The following is a 16,792-nucleotide window of genomic DNA, read 5'->3' as shown; positions in this document are numbered from 1 at the left end:
GGGGGGGGGTTCCTAGCCGGCCTCTTAGGGGTCCTCTGTGTGTACACACACACACACCCGAGGACTGTAGCAACCCTGTGAGCCTGTGGCTTCGGCCTCCCTGCAGGCATGTTGGGTAAGGAAGTGCTGGCTAGGTCTCCTCAGGAGTCCCTCTGCTCCCTCTTCCGGGCGGGCCTCCCGGGTTTCCTTCTTTGGAGAGTCACTAGACCACCTCCTCTTTACCCACATGCCACACACCTTGGCCCTGTCCCCTGCTCTCAGCCCTGGGACACCGAAGATGTCAGACCTCTGGGGGCCGCAGAAGCCGCCCCTGCCAGCGAAGGGTGTGTGGGTAGATGGGGAGTCTTCTTGGAAGACTGGCAATGACCCGCTGACTTCACATCCCTGCCATGAAGTCCATGCCTACCCACCTTTGGACCTACCATCTTTATCTGCAGGGTAACCTGGTGAGTTCGGTACTATCCTCCCCAGTTTCCTGATGGAGAAACTGATGCTCTGGAGCAGTCTGGAGGTGCAGAAGGCCTCCTGCTCCTCCTCACCCTGGCCATGTGGTCAGGCTACAGAAGAGGAAGGACATAGTTTGGGCTGAGCCTAGCAGTGACAGAGCTCTGAGTCAGCTGTCTGCCCTCAGAGGCCATGATCCTGTGGACTGACAGGCTCCCTGGTCCTCTGACACCCTCCCTCTAACTGCTACTGAGCCATTGCCCTGCTTGCTGAGGTTCAAGCCTGCAGAAAAGATGCAAATCAAAGGCCAGCTTGTCTTGTCGGGGAGCCTGGGGGAGGCTTGGTGGACAAAGGAGGCGGAAGGGCTGGCAGAAGTGACATTTCCATGTCCCACACTCACCTCCAGTGGTAGAAGGACCCGAGGTTCAGGAGAGCTGGTTCTGTTTCTTACCATGTTTCAAATTTGCTGAGTGACTTACGGCTCTCTTTCCTTATGTAAGAGACTAGGTGGAGGTTGGCACACTTTTTTCTGCAAATGGCCAGATGGTGTGTAGTTGAGGCTTTGTGGGCCACGTGATCCCTTTTTGCAGAGACCCTGCTCTGCACCACAGATAATCCATAAGCAAATGGGCCCAACCAGTTTCTAGTATTTATAAAAATGGAGGCAGGCAGATTTGGCCCTGGGCGAGCTGGGGGTGAGGGACTCAGGTGGGCAGTCGATTGCTGACCCCTGCCTGGACTAGACGCTCCCTCACAGGTCTTCCCCACGGGTGTTCCAAGATCTAGTATAGGGGTACCTTCCCTGCAGGATTTCTGTTTGGAACACTGATCGCCGCCTGGCACATCATTTATTTATTTATATTTATTTGTGTGTGTGTGCATTTGCCGACCGTCACTCTGACCAGACCATCCGTTCCGTGAAAGCAGGAACTTGGGCTGAATCCCATGTGCCTAGAATATCTGTTGAGCCCCATCAGTATGTGCAGAATGGTGAATTAATCTAGAAGTGTTTGTGGAAGCCCTGTCTGGTGCTGGCCTGGAGAGGAGAGGGAACAGGAGGAGGATCCTCCTCCCAGGATTGGGACCGTGGTCCCCACACTCAGGGCTTTGGGATCCTTCCTGGTCAGGTTGTTTTACTGGCACATTCAGGTTACACGGAAGCAGACGCCCTCCACCGCCCAGTCAGCTGCACACCCTGCTTATAGCAAGTCAGTCACGCCTGAAACTTTGGGGTACCACTTTGTTTTGCTCTGTCCTCCCACCCCGTGCTCAGTCTGTCAGCTGGTTTTGTTGATTCCACCTCCCTAAATGTCTCAAGCACCTCCAGTTCTCTTCTCTGTGGCCCCAGGGTGTCCCCTCCAATAGAGTCACCATGCAGGCTACAGAGGTGGTCTCTTTAATATATTAAGTGGAGAGGCCATCTGCTGCACCAGATAAAGGGACAAGTGCTGCAGACAGAGCTGGAGCTGTGTGACTGGACAAGTGCCTCATGTCTCTGAGCCATTTCCTATTTGTAACAGGACTCGTCCCTGGCAGAGGTGCTGTAAGCACCAAGGGGGCGAATACATGAGAGGCACTCAGAACAGCAAAGCGCGGGGAGGGCTCAGTGACTGTGCACCTGGACCAAGTTTCTCAGCTGCCCAGGGATCCTGCAGTGCCTCCCCATTGCATTTAGAATAAGATCCAAACTCCCACGCCAGCCTGTTTGCCCCAGCCTGCCCTGGCCTCCCCTGGCCTCCAGCCTGGCCGCTCCACTCTCTCCCTGACTCCCTCAATCCAGGATCAGCCTGCTTTGTCAGGTGCTCAAACACACCACACCCACTCCTGCCTTGGGGCTAGCCATATGCTATTCCCTCTGTCCAGAATGCTTTTCCCTTCACCCCTCACATAGCTTATCCTCAGGTCTAAACATCAGCTCCTTCAAGAGGTGGCCTCTTAAAAAAAAAAAAAAAGAGGTGGCCTCTTACCACCCTCACCAACATCAGGCCCCCCACTAGGCTCTGTAGAGCTCCTTACTTGGTTTTTCTTTTCATCGCATTTACTGTAACTTGCAGTCTTTTTTTTCTTCACTTGTGTTTACTCCTTTTCCTACCTCCCTCACTAGAGCCCCGAGGGGTCCCAGCCTCTAGCACATGTTGGCACTTGTAAGGTGTTTAGCTGTTGCTATTAAGTGAACGGGCTTTAGCACATCAGCTGCCTTTACTGTTCCTTGAGCAAAGAGATGGACGGATCAATGCGTAGTCACTGCCACCTGCTGCTTCCCGTCAATCCTTCTACCCTCTCTGGCCAGGCCACCCCACTGTGCCCAGCACTGAGCATACCAGTGCTGTTCAGAAGCCTTCCTCCATGGCTCCCCAGTTCCTTCTGAGACAAGCACCCCTCCTCGGCCTGCTACCCCTCCCCTCCATCTGACACCATCTATAGTCTCCCCTCCTGGCTTCCCTCACCTCACATGCCCCCCCACCATTTAACCAGACTGGAGCGTCCTGGAACAGGGGGGTCAAGGAAGGGGAAACAGTGCATTGAGGAGCCGAAGGAGGGCTGAGCTCCAAGGCTCTGGAGATAAACAGCGGAAGCAGCCAAGGACCAGACCCGTGAGCATGGCTTGGAGTCAGGGAGGCAGGGGGTGGCCAGGCCCAAGGAGGAGCTTGAGTGATGGGAAGCTAGGGAGGGGAGTTCTCGGAGATGGGAGCATGAGCCACTGTCCTTGGCTAGGGATGTGGGGACCAGCAAGTGACTAACCTGGGGAGAGGGTGAAGGAAAGCAGAGAAACTTGGAGCAGGAGCATTGAGAAGGGCAGACCCTGGAGCCTAGGGACAGGTGGCGTGGGGTGCTCCTGAAGATGCTCTCAAGGCCTTTGATGGGGGAGCTTGCACCTGGGGCTCTGTGGGCCACTTGGGGAGAATGAGTGGTAGGCAGTGAAAATTATTCTGGAGGGAGGGACAGATGTAGGCACAGGGCTTGTGGAAGCCAGGAAAGGTGAGCTTCCCAAGGCAGGAGTGTGGCACAGGGACTGAGGGAACTCAGAGTGGGGCTCAGGAGGTGTCTCTGGTGGCAGAGTGCACAGGTGGAGGGAGGAGGAGGAGGGGCAGGAGGGGCAGCCTGGGAGTCCCAGAGTCTGGGAGGGAGGGTGTGGGTGACCTGAGGAGGCACCCAGACCTGGAAGGATTTTATTCTCTCAGTTCTGGTGGCCAGAAGCTCCAAACAAAGAGGCCAGCAGGGTCCATCTGCCCCAAAGACTCTAGGAAGAGGCTTGCTTGCCTCTTCCAGGTTCTGGGGGCTCCCAGCAGTCTTGGCTCGTGGCAGTGTACTTCTGGTCTCTTTGCCTTTGTTCACATGGCCCTCTCCCCGCCTCCATCTGTGTGTCGTCTCCTGTCCATGAGGACACCAGTCCTCGCAGTTGGGACTCACCTTGATCCCGTATGAACATCATCTTAACCAATTATGTCCACAAAGACTCCTATCTCCAGATAAAGTCACATTCAGAGGTTCTGGGGAGACGTACATTTGGGGGAATACTCTTCAGCCCCTTATAGCTGGGGTGGTATGTAGTGTCAGGTGGGCTGCTTATGGGTGGGCTTCAAAGAGACCCCTTTGAAAGAGTCTTCCCCCAGAGCAGCCTGGGAGGGGGCAAGGCATTAGAAATGAGGGCACAGGCTGCCTGTCTAGGGAATTTGGGGCAAAGGGGAGGAGGGGCCTTGTGGCTAGAAGCCATGAAGTCAGAGAGGCTTTTTTCCATTAACCAGGCAAGAAGGAAGGCCCAGCAGTGAAGGAGAGAGAGAAAATGCAGACAGGGAAGGTGAGCATTCATGATGCAAGTCTCCTAGAAGTCGTAGAAGGTGGGGGAGAGAAGGTGTCCTCTAGGAACTCTGCACAGAGGCAGAGGAGAGTAGGGAGGCTCATTCCAGAAAATCTCAGCAGCTCTGCTTATCTTTTGGCAGGATTCCAGGGAGATGTAAAAAAGGACTGTGGGCTAAGAAGGGCCTCCGGGCCATTAAAGAGCAAGATTTATAGTGGCCCCAGGGAGCTGGGGCCTGGAGATGGCCCACAAGGCCACCGAGCATCAGTGGTGATGTTAGAGCCTAGAGCTGTGGATACAGGTCTGATGGGGGGCCCCACCAGGTGGCTGGGTCTATCTGGCCAGCATCTTTATCATCTACCTGTCTGGTTCTGACCTGGCTTTGCTCTCCCCTTGGGCCCCTGGCCACCTATCACACCTTGGTGGACCTGGGCTCCTGTGTCCCTCACCTGGGTGGGCCCTGGAACAGGCAGTGCCCAGCTAGCCCTCCCAGCTCATGCACGCCCCCGTTGGCTTTCCTGGGCCTGTGCCCTGAACGTGGGGAGCCCACAGACAGGATGCCCGCTGCATCCCTTGGGGATACCTGCCTTCTGCTCACTTCCTGGCCGATGCCAAGGCAAGGGCGCCTCCTTGCCACATCCCAGGCCATAGAGCTGGGCTATCTGAAGACAGCAAGTTTGCAGCGGCAAACTATTCTTGGCTCCAGCCAGCTTGCTGCTGCTAATTTCATGCCCCTGTGATCCAGGTAACGCTTTGCTGCCTCGAGCTGCCACCCCCGGGCCCGAATCTCTTTTTCTCGCCCCTGCAGGAGCCAGCTGCCTCTGCCGCCGTGCTCTTGAGGTGGGGGCTGCACGAGGCGGCCTCCGAGCCGCCGGTGGCCGGGCACCAAGTTAGTCTGCCGCAGCTCGTGACTAATTTGCTGCACTTATTTCAAAGTGCCCAAATAGCATTCGGGGAGAAGCAGCTTAACCAGGGCCTGCCAGAGATAAACAGGCTCATTTCGGGGCCTCCCTGCCCGAAGAAACCTCTTTACCTGGCCTCTGAGCCCAGAATTAGATTCTTCCAGAAGAAATGCTTAGCACAGAGCTTCTCAGCGTGGCGGAGGTGGGAAACGTTCCCCCTCGCAAAATGGGCCTCACATCTGGCCAGCTGGCTCTGGTGGGTTTTTAAATTGTTTGAAGAGCGGCTCTCCCCTTTGCTGGTGTTCGCAAGCCCCGGCCAGAGCGTGACAGGTGAACGTGCGTTTCTCATCTCGGGCACAACAGGCCAGAGCGGCTCCCCCATACCCGCCCAGCACCCTGGGGTCGGGGTTCTGAGCCCCACTGCACTCAGCCTGGGGGCCGGGGCTGTGCTGGGGTTGGCACAGGTCAGGGGAGAAGCTGGAAGCCTGCCTGGCTCTTCCAGACTCTAATGGCCTCTGGAGCATGCTCTGTGCTCATCAGCGGACCGTGTCCATCCATTTCGGGTGGCTGACAGAAGCCGGGGCTCTTCTCTAAATCTTTTTCCTTTTAACTCTGCTCAGAGCCACAGCCCTGTGAAAATGGCCTGGGGAATGGACTGTGGGGTTGGAGGAGAAGAGAATTAACCGCAGAGGGGAGAGAAAGGAGACCCCGTCGTTTGCTTGCTGGCTTGGGCAGGTCACCCGTGTTTAAGGCCTGGGACAGAGGGAGAACGCCGACCTGATGGAACCTCAGACTCTGTAAGCTGATTCCTGCTTACTGCTGGGAAGGCACATGGGCTGCCAGCGCTGGCCTCTGGGGCGTCCCGGTGACGTGTCGCAATCCCAGGGCCAGCGTTCAGGCCTGTGGATCTGTGAGGCAGGCCACCTCACCTAGAGCAGCCAAATGACCCTCCCACTCCCACCCCCCCAACAGAAAATCTGCCACCAGCACTGGCCAGGTAGGTGCCTCTATTAGCCTCAGGCTCCTTATCTGTAAAATGGGAGCAAACCCAGTTTGGTCTTGCGCTTATAGGCTGCATTAAGAGCAGAGGGGTTGTGGGGTCTGTGCAGGCCACGCATGAGCGGTTTTGTTCACTGGCAGTTACCTGGTGCTCTGTGAGGCTTACCTGCCCATGCCAAGGATGACTTTGGTGTCCCCGCTGCCAGTGTGCTGAGCCTCGCCCAAGGCCCAGCCGATGGCAGCGTGCAGGGAGATGGTTGAGTACAGGGAGCTTAGATGAGATATATCCTTTGTCCTCAGCTGGGCCTCACCTGCCATTGGGATGGTGAATTCATAAGGGGACTGACGCGGCCACCGTCTCCCATCAGCACCCTAAAAGAGAAGGGTGGGTGCCGTGGCTCCATGGCCAGCTCTCCCAGGACGTCTGGGCATTATGCACAGCACAGTTTTGTCACAGCTCCACAGATTTCTGTCAATGCTGAGGAAGGCCTCAGGGGCACTTGGCCCTGTCACAAAGGCACTCGGGCCCAAGGGGCAAGTTTGCAAAGAAGCATCCATGCCTTTGCACATGCTGTTCCTGCCTCTTTTTTTTTTTTTTTAAGACTTTATTTATTTATTCATGTGAGACACGGAGAGAGAGAGAGAGAGGCAGAGACACAGGCAGAGGGAGAAGCAGGCTGGTCACTCGATCCCGGCACTCCAGGATCACACCCCGGGCTGCAGGCAGCACTAAACTGCTGAGCCACCTGGGCTGCCCTGTTCCTGCCTCTTAGAGTGCTATCTCCCTCCCACCACCCCCACCTTCCATAGGCAGCTGGCAAACTCCCCCCCCACCCCCCCACCCCCCCCACCCCCGCCTCCCAGGCTGCAGTCCAAGAGCACCTCCTGCGGGAAGCCCCCTGGGCCCCTCCTCCCCTCACCGCCACCATACCTTGTGTGCACTGTACTCAAACTGTAGGATCTTTGTAGGATTGTGCCAAGTATGTGCTCCCAGAGAGCATACACCAAGCCACCGGCACAGTGCGGAGCACACTGGCGGCTGCATCTTCAGTGAACAAAGGAACGAGTTGCTGACTGGAGGGACAGCGGCCTCCAGCCCAGCTAAGGGCCGTGGGATTACCAGCTTCAGGGTCTCCCGACTGCTGAGGCAGAGAACCCTGCTCAGGGAGGCTCCATCATCTCGTGATGTCCTGCCGTGCTGCTCCCAGTCATGTTGTGGCCCTACATTCTTGCTGAATCACGCAGTCTCTTATCTGTAAGAACATGAGGCCTAAACCGACCCCCGTTACACATACAAGCAAGACTTGGTTTTCCATGGACTGTATACACAGGGCTTCCATGTTGCACAACTGTGTGAGGCTTCCTTCATATCATAGTTTCAGGATTGGTGTTCACTCTGGGTGTGCAAAGCCCAGCCTCTGCTGTCACTCGAGGTGGCTCAGTGCCACTGCCCCGGCGCTCTCCTCATCCCTCCACTCCTACGTGGCTGGCGCTGGCTTTGCAGTCTTTGGGTTCACCTCTGGAGGTGGAAGCCACGTTCATCGATCATGTGGTAGGGCACCTGGTGTGATAAATAACAACAGAGACTTTTGAGGTTGCTCCTAGGAATCAGCCCCAAGTGTGGGTGAACTATGTCGTGAATTATCCCCAAACATCGCATGACATAAGATCACCCTGTGGGATGGAGAGGACAGATTCCTTTGGAGGAGGCAGGACTGTTATGTGTTTGAACCAATATTCAAAGGCTTTTACATTTCCTGGAGTAAAATAGGAGACAGTGGCCCCAACATCCCTTGCGGGTGAACGAGATGAACCCAGGAAGGAAATGCCAGCTGCAGGTCTGCAAAGGGCATAATCCAGGATGGAAGGTAGGGCCTTCCAGGAAGGAGCCCGAGGCCACCTATCTTGTGTGAATGCCATCTCAGGGTGCATGGTCCTAGGGAAGCAAGAGTGAGGAAAAAGGGAAGTGAGGCGGGGATGGGAAAGAGCAAACATGGCCTGATAACAAAACACAGCTGGTTGCTTAGGCACCCAGCATGAATCCAGAGAAGCCACACGAGGCCACCACATGTTAGACCAGTCGGTTTGGGGAAAAGAAAATCAAGAAGTTTATCTCTTGTCTCCTTCCCATTTCCTGCCTCTCGGTCAAAGCCTAACTCATAGGGCTTCCTCCCTCCTCCCCCCACCACCCTACTTCAGAGTGTCCCCAGACCCCTCCCACGGTCACCCAGGGAACAGGAACCAGTGCTTCTCAGGGGCAGGCCGGGCAGTGTACAGGCACAGGTATTTCTCCTTAGCGGTCGGCTCCTTCTCTGGGGGCAGCAGTGGCAGTGGCTTTATGATCGTGGGACTGAGTAGTAGGGCAGACGGCCCAAGGGGCAGGCAAGGTGAGCAGATGTGGGGTGCCATGTAAGCTAAGTCCTGTTTCTTGGAATCACACATGCCACTTGCAAAAATGAGCCTAATTTCAGCAAAGGATTTGATGCAGAAAGGCCAAGGGGACCGATGTCCACAAGCATAACCTTTGTTGTCCTCGCAGGCAGATATATTGGTCTTTGTGTCTGGCAAGATCACGGTCAGCTATCCCTATTTTCATCAAGAAACTAAATTTAAACTACAACAAGAAGGCAGCAATATTCAGAAAAACTCTGAATAGTAGGAAACTCAGCTATCCAAAGCCCTTGTTCATTAGGAACACATTGCTGCATAACAAGATACTACAAACTTCAGTGGCTTAAAACAACACATTTATTATCTCATAGGGCCTGTGGGCCAGGAGTCTGGGCACTGCTTGATGGAATCCTTGGCCCAAGGGCTTAGCTGGGGCTGCAGTCTCACCCGAGGCTCGGTTGGAGAAGGATCATCTCCAGGCTTACTTGGTCTGTTGGCAAATCCAATTCCTTGGGGCACCTGGGTGCCTCAGCGGTTGAGTGTTTGCCTTTGGCTCAGGGTGTGATCCTGGGGTCCTGGGATCAAGTCCCACATTGGGCTCCCTGTGGGGAACCTGCTTCTCCTTCTGCCTATGTCTCTGCCTCACTCTCTCTGTGTCTCATGAATAAATAAAAAGTTATTTAAAAAAGAGAGAGAGAGAGTGAATCCAATTCCTTGCAGTCATAGGATGGAGAGCTTCTGTTTCTTGCTGGGTGTTGGCCAGAAACCTCTCTGAGCAACTAGGAGGTCACCTGCAGTTCTTGCCACTTGGAGGTTCCCCAGCATGGCCACTTGGATCCTCTGACCCATCAAGGGAGAAAAGAAAAAAAAAAGAGTCCAGTAGGACAGGTGCTTCCATCTCATGTGATGTTATCCTGTACGCATAACCGTGTCTGTCCATCCCTTTGCTGTATTCTTTTGGTTAGAAGCAAGTCACAGGTTCCCACCCACACTTAGCAGAGGGGCTCACATACCACGGCATGAGCACAGGAGGCCGGGACCATGGGGGCCACCTAGGGAGTCTGCCCACCACATTTTACTAGAACTCTACTTACAATAAGTAAAACTCCTCCACATGTGTATATCAGGAACTAAATTAAAAAAATAATAAGAAAGAAAGAAAAGAAGAGCTCCACGGGGTGTGCTGAGTCAGCCTACGCAGCCACTCACAGCTCCCCCCATCTGTACCAGTAGAAAAACAGCCCGGGGTCCAGTCCATTCCGCCCCTCCCGCGTGCTCTTGGTAAAGCCTAGAGAATGGGCTCCATCAACAGAAAGCGAGTCAGGGCCTTACTCGGTTGTCAATATTTAAAATGCTTTCCAACATTAAAAGGCTTATTATCCGCTTAAATATCAACAAACCAGAACATAGAAAATCCCCATTCCTAAAATGTTCAGGGAACCTGAGCCTGCTCGAAGAAACAAAGACAGGAGATCCTGCATCCCATGTGATGGGCGTTCGGAGATGTGCCACAGAATGAGCAGCCACAGAGTGAAGGGAACCCCATCGGGGGGCTTGGGTCTGGGGACGTCCGGGTTGGCCCCCACCTGCGGCTGTCTCTCCCTCGGGGCCTTTCTCCCTGGCTCCCGCCTGCTGCCTGCCTGGCCTCACGTCGGCTCAGCCACTGTGTCAGGACGTAATTGACTGAGTGCCTCGGTCCAGTCCAGGCTCTACTGAGCCCATCAGGGCAGGAACAATGAGGTGGCATCTCAAAGGAGGAAGCCTATTTCTAAGGCTCATGGTTGATGGACCGCATTCGCTGTGATTACCATTTTAATTGCAAGACCACCACCACCTCATATTCAGGGTGCAGATTTCAAAGACCACGAAGCACCGTGCAGGCTTGGAAAGGGAGCGTGGAACAATCATTGTCAGGCCAGAAGGAGCTCACTCTGATATCTTTCTCTCTCGGGCTCCATGTTGCAATCAGACTCTCCCAGAAAGGACAGAGCTGACCCTCCGTTTCAAGCTCTCACTCAGGCCCTACCTCCTCTGGGACCTTTCCTCAAACCCTACTCCTTCCCGTTCTCTCACGAGGTCCGCCTGCCCTGGTCCCACTCCCCCAACCAGAACCGACCCAGAACCCCTTCTAGAACTCACCACTCCTACCTCTGATTTGGGGGTGGGGGGGAACCAACCCACAGAATTCTTACATCTTTTCCTGTGGTGTTTTGAGATGAAAATGCCTTCACACTCTATCTTACACTCCCAGTGGGATGCTTCCTTCTTAGCAGGCAGGAAGCCTGTCTCATTCTCTGTAGCCATCCCTACAACGGCCACAGTTCTCTGCACATTGGCGAGGTTTTTTTTTTTTTTTCCCCACACATTGTCCCTTGCACTTGGCACATTTGTGGCTCAAAATATTGCCTCATTTAAGTCCAATTTTGTGAGCTTTCCAGAGTCGAATGCTCACAGCTGCTTTTTTATTTTTCAGAGGAAACAATATACTTAATACAAAGCCCTTGTATTTGGCACACAGGAAATGCTTAATACACGTGATCTGTTTTCACGGCGTAGAACCCGTGATCATCACCAAGCTGGGGTTCATGGCTTGACATACAATGACCAAAGCGAAGTTATGTCATCAGCCCTTTCTGATTTTTTTAAGACAGGTATATTGAGGGGCACCTGGGTGGCTCAGTGGTTGAGCATCTGCCTTCAGCTCAGGGTGTGATCCCAAGGTCCTGGGATCGAGTCCCACATCGGGCTCCCTGCATGGAGCCTGCTTCTCCCTCTGCCTGTGTCTCTGTCTCTCTCTCTGTCATGAAGAAATAAATTTTTAAAAATCTAAAAAAAAAAAAAATACACGAGGAACAACGAATACATGGTAAAATCAACCCTAAGGAGTGGATAGTTCTCTGAGTTTTGAGAGCCACGTACAGTTGCCATACAGCATCTTTAGCTATAAGTTCTAGCACGTTGTAATCAGGAGCTCCTTATCGTATGGTCTCATGCATGCTTTGTCTAGAAAACCCTACTACTGCTTCCAGAAAAATGCCCCTTTTTCCTCCTCTTGGCCAGTCTAGGAGCCATTTCCCAAAGTGGCTTTGACTTTGGGTAGCATCTCTATTGAGGGGGCGAATCCAGAGTTGGAACAAAGTTTCGACCCTGTGGGGATCAGGGTTGGTGGATTGCTAAGAGGCCTCCCTTGGTTGCAAGAATGTAAGAATGTGGTTGGGACCTAACAAAATGCATTTGGATAATTGAAATTGGGTGGTAGGCAAAGAAGGCTGGTAGGGCACAATTGTTCTGTGTGCACATGCTCATGGCTGAGTCCTGTCCCCGTTGGCTCCTCTGTGGGTAGGACAGATAGAATAGGTGGGAGCACGGGCTGCAGAGCTGCAGGCAGCCTCTCTGGGGGTGGGGACAGCGTCTTATCCTAACTTATGTCCCCAGCACTTCACACAGCTTGTATTAGTGTCGGTTCAGTGACTGAGTAAGTGGTCTTGGGTCATGATGGGGTGGGACCATGCCATCTTGGGGTAAACCTATCATCCATCACTCATAGGTTTCTGAAGACCCCCCGGGGTCTGCTCTCGAGGGGGGGCCTCCCGGCTGTTCCCAGTGACATCAGCAGCCCCCTCACTTCTGTGCTTGCAGAACTACTTTGAGAGCTACCTGACTGTTGCCTCCACCGTCTCCTCCGTGCTGTGCCTCATGGCGAACTTCCTGCTCGTCAACAGGTAGGCCACATTCCTTTCTGGGCCAGGCCCCGTGCCTTCCCTTCAGCCATCTCCACTCGCCTCTCCTTCTTGGCTGCTGCTTTTCTTCATGCTCCAAGGGCAGACACCCAAGTGGGAGGCAGGCAGCGAAGACTGAGAAGTCAGACCTGCCACCTGGGGCCCTTCCCGGTGGGAGCCCGGCCAGGGAGCTGGACTTTTCGCCTCCCAGACACAGGCTAGGATGCTGTCAGCAGCCAGCAGGAGGCATGTGGGGACCCAGCTCTTCCTCCTTTCCCATCTTGGGAGCCTGTCTGTCACCAGCTGCCTGGGCTGTCGACGGTGTGGCCAGATGCCAGCATGTGGATGGCTGGGCAGGCGCGGGGGGGCAGGGCCTGTGGAGGTGGGTCTTCCAAGCATTTCTTTCTTTTTTTTAAAGATCTTTAAAAATTATTTATTATAGAGTTGGGGGTGGGGAGAACCACGCGGAGGAGCAGAGGGAAAGAGACCAGCAGACTCCACCCCCAGCACAGAGCCCGACTCAGGGCTCGATCCCATGACCCTGAGATCATGACCTGAGCTGAAATCAAGAGTCAGACGCTTAACCGACTGAGCCACCCAGGCACCACACCAAGCGTTCCTGAGAGCAATTGGAAGTTAAGAGCCTGGCACCTCATGATTTTGGCTCCTACTCTGTGGGAATGGGCCACCAGCTCATGTGGGAACCGCTCACAGAGACTCAGTGGGGACCTTTCTGATGCCGTGTTAGAGGCGAGCTGGGAGGGAGTCCCGTGGCTGCACTGTGGAAGAAGCAATGATGTGGGGGACAGCCAGGTGAGCGAACATGACCCTGAGACCCCGCTCGGGGACTGTTACCGTCCGTTCTCAGCTGAGGTTTACAGGAGCAACAAAAAAGCAGGAGAAATCTCTGCTTTGCCCAGATTTCCCCTAAGCTGCCACCAGGAACCTGGGCTTCTCTGGGCACAGCCGCCTGAAAGCTTAGGTCCCTGATGGCAAATCAGTCTTACCCAACTCTGCTAACTTTGTAGTGCCAGCCTGGGTCTCTGGTTGAACAGGATTCCGAGGGGGTGTGGCCTCGGGGAGTGTGCTGCTGCGATTGATTGGCCTGGCCGTGGCTGCTCTGAGCCTAGGAGGGGAGAGGGCAGCACATGGGCCTTGCGTGTGCTAAGCCTCAATAGACCTGTCCTTCCAAACGTGTTATGCTCTGGGGCTGTTGAAGTTATCTGTCATTGTGTTCAAATGATCCCAAAGCGTAGTGGTGTAAAACACCAACCGTAATTAGCGTCTGTCGTGATCTGGGCCGCATCAGTTGGCAGCTCTGGCGTGGTGTCCCTTATGTGCTAGCAAACAGCCGGGCTGGAAGCTGCTGGGTCCCCTCAGGCACCTGTCTCCTTCTCTCTTCTCCCCTCCCCTCCCCATGGGCTCTCGCACGTTGGCCTCAGGTAGTAGGACATGTCGTGTTGTGGCTGGAGAGCAAATGCTCCAAGAGAGCAAGGCAGGAGCTACATGGGTTTTGTGACTTAGTCTCTGCAGCCACATGGTGTCACTTATGCCGTACTCAGCAGGTCAAACGCTCACCAAGCCCACCTGCTTTCAAGGGGACATAGACCTGCCTGTCAATAGAAGGAGAGTCAGAGAATTTGCACCCATTTTAAAACCAGCGTGTGAAAAGCAGGATGGGGTGCAGATGGCCTGAGGGCCTGGCAACCCCAATCATAAACCAGTTGACCCTTAACCTGCCTCCTCGTGCCTTCCCCTGGCACAGAGGACTACGCTCAGTGTTCTCAGAGATGGGGTGCAGCCTCCAGAGGACAACCCCCTCCCCCGAGGAGGACTGAGCAGAGGAATGGAGCTCAGAGCAGGGCCAAGTGTTCTCATAGCACTGCCAGTCCCTGGAGGGAAGAGCTGCAGGAGAGAAGGCAGGAAGAAGGGAAGGGGACACAAGGGGAGGAGGACGAAGAAAAGGGGGTGACAGCCATGGTGGTGGCAAGCTCCTTGGTCTCTCACTACTCGTCCTTTCCAGGGCTCTCTCATGATCCTCTCTGTCCACTCACCTGGCTGGCCCTAGGGATACGGGTTTGTCTAGCGAGAATAGCCCAGGCTCCTATAGATGAGAGCCCTCACCCCCTTCTAGATCTGGAATCATTGTCTGAACTGTAATGAAAGGTGATCCCTGATGACACACAGTAACCTGAGAGGGAAGCTATGACATTAGCCACTTTCCAGGTAGAGGTTAGGAGCTACACCCAAGACCACAGGACCAGTGAGGGGCAGTCCAGGCTGGTGGTGTGCCTCCTCTGTGGTCATGAGATCCAGCAGGCCAGAAGCCAGTCTGGCACAGGGGTCAGGCGTGGCAGGGAAGGTCTAGGAGGTTAGCACTTCTGAGTGCTCGCACCCCCTAGAGCATTGTCTCCTTTAATCCTCACAACAGCTGGAGAGCAGCAAACTTGTTATCTCGTTTTACAGATGGGAAGATAGGCTCATGGAGGTCCCATAGCCACTAACAGGGTGAAGTCGGATGGGAACAGGCACCCTTCTCACCCCACTCTTGTACTTGGAACCTCTAGACAGGTCACTTGCAACCATAGCCACACCTTAGGGTCTTCTGGGAGGGCTCTGCCCTGGCTTCCAGGCAGCTAGAAGGAAGGAGATGGTAAAGAAGGTCTAGGTCTGTCTGCAGTGGGGGCAGTGGACCGCCTGGGCATCCACCCTCCCTGGGTCAGGCAGGTTGCTGGCTTTGAAGGTTCAGCATTATAGGGCATCGTCCAGAAAGTCCAACCCCCTTCCAGCCTCCCCTTACTCTCTGTTGCCTATAGGAGAGGGGCGAAGGCAATGTGGGGGATGCTTGCAGGCCTCCGTCTGTTTCTGGGTTGTGGGAAGATGGTTTGGGGCTAAGCTGTTTTTTATTTAATGTGTGAGATTGAAATGTCTCCTTTTTTTCCCCTCCTGGAGAACCCTGGCTTTCTCTGACTGGCTCATCCATAATCTCCAAGTGTTTTATTATGTTAAATCTGTAGCATCATAAATACTTATGAGGAGGATTTACATTTGAGAGACTTATGAAGAAATCAGTTCCCTGGGGTCCTGAGCCCTCATGAGCAAGGGGGTGGGGAGCTGCAGTCATCTCCCAGAATCTCACATTAGTGTGGCCTGCCCCAGAGTCCCGGGGCTGCAGCAGTCATCTCGGCCATTCCCTGGCCCAGAGTAGAACCACTGACACCAGGGCAACCCTCATCTAGACTTTCTCTGCAATCCTAACAGCATCGTTGCCCCCCTGGACCACTCTCCTGGCCCAGATGGAGGAAGCAGAGTGATGCCAGCGTGCCCCCGTTACTGCATGTGGGGTGGGCTTCATGCAGCACATTTCATAAAGCTTTATGGGCATTGAAGATAGCCCCAGGCAAGATCCCTGGGGGTCTGGGGCCCAGGGATGAGACTCAGGTGGAGAACGGGTCATGTAGCAGGTAATTTGCAGGCAAGGAAGAGGCCTGTGCAGGTAAGGGACCTGTGGGGGCAGCACAGCAGAGCTGGGGACTGCATTGCTCCTGTCCCGCCTTGGGCTTTTACCTCCTCACCTCCCACTCTGCCCTCCACTGCCAGTCCTGAGGGTGCTGGGTGAGAAGTCTCCACCCCCAGCTCTCTCCGAAGCAACCTTCCTATAGGGCAACTAATTACCTTGTTGTGACAAGCGCCAGAGAGCTCTTGTGATGCCATCAGCATTCCTGGGGCGGACTTCCATCTTCACCAGGGGCTGGGAGGAGGTGGTTAGAGGCTGGCTGCAAATGCTGCAGGTGTTTCCAGTGGTTTCCCTGCTAGCAGGGTGGGGGGCAGGGGGTCGTCAAGAAGCAGAGAGTGACTGGGGATTAGGCCCAGCATGAGAGCCTCCCTGCACTAATAGCCCTTGCCGTCAGTTTGTATCCAGCAGATACTCACCAGGTGCCTCCCAGGCCCTGTGCCCGCCCTGGGGCAGGGGAAGAACAGGACAAGGCACTGTCCTGGCTGCACTCCTCATGTCTCCCAGTCTGCCCTGGGCTTTGTCTTGCCCCAAGGAGCTGGTAATGCTTTTTGGCATCGGTTCCCATACCCAGCCTCTCTCTCTCTCCACTTGATTGTCATGATATTTACAATTATAAACAAGAACGTTATCTTGACCCAGGCTCTGTGCCCTTGCTGGCTTTTATCTTTGAGGTATTGGGGCAGCTGCTGGGAGAGGGTGGGGGGGCACACTGTGACACGGCTGAGTGGATAGAACCACCCCGAGCATCACAGGTAGGCCTGACCACCAGCCCCCAGGGCACCTGGTGTGCACTTATGGTAGATACTCTGGGCCCCCAGTGGTCCGGGTGCCCACCAGCTCCTGCCCAGGATGAGGCCCCTGCAGCCCCTAGGAGATGCATCTTAGTCTGGCGTTCCCCCAGAAACAGCCCCTGGCACAGGGATTTAAGTGCAAGCAGTTGACTTGGGAGGTGAAGGTGGGAGAACGGAGAAGGGGGATGTGATTGGAAGGCAGCCAATAAAGCATGCCTCACCAAAGCAGC

At 54.6% G+C, this 16,792-nt stretch overlaps 1 protein-coding gene across 3 annotated transcripts in view; it reads left to right on the top strand.

Annotated features, from left to right (window-relative positions):
• Positions 1-16,792, top strand: part of SLC29A3 (solute carrier family 29 member 3) — a 40,837-nt gene that overhangs the window by 10,463 nt on the left and 13,582 nt on the right. For all 3 annotated transcript variants that reach the window (XM_041750523.1, XM_041750522.1, XM_041750524.1), the window contains one exon: positions 12,175-12,257. In XM_041750523.1, coding sequence (XP_041606457.1) covers positions 12,175-12,257 — 83 coding nt within the window. The remainder of the gene's footprint in view (positions 1-12,174; positions 12,258-16,792) is intronic.

This window comes from Vulpes lagopus, chromosome 3, assembly GCF_018345385.1.
Source record: "Vulpes lagopus strain Blue_001 chromosome 3, ASM1834538v1, whole genome shotgun sequence".
Taxonomy (NCBI): Eukaryota; Metazoa; Chordata; class Mammalia; order Carnivora; family Canidae; genus Vulpes; species Vulpes lagopus.
This window is presented reverse-complemented; position numbering and strand designations above follow the sequence as displayed.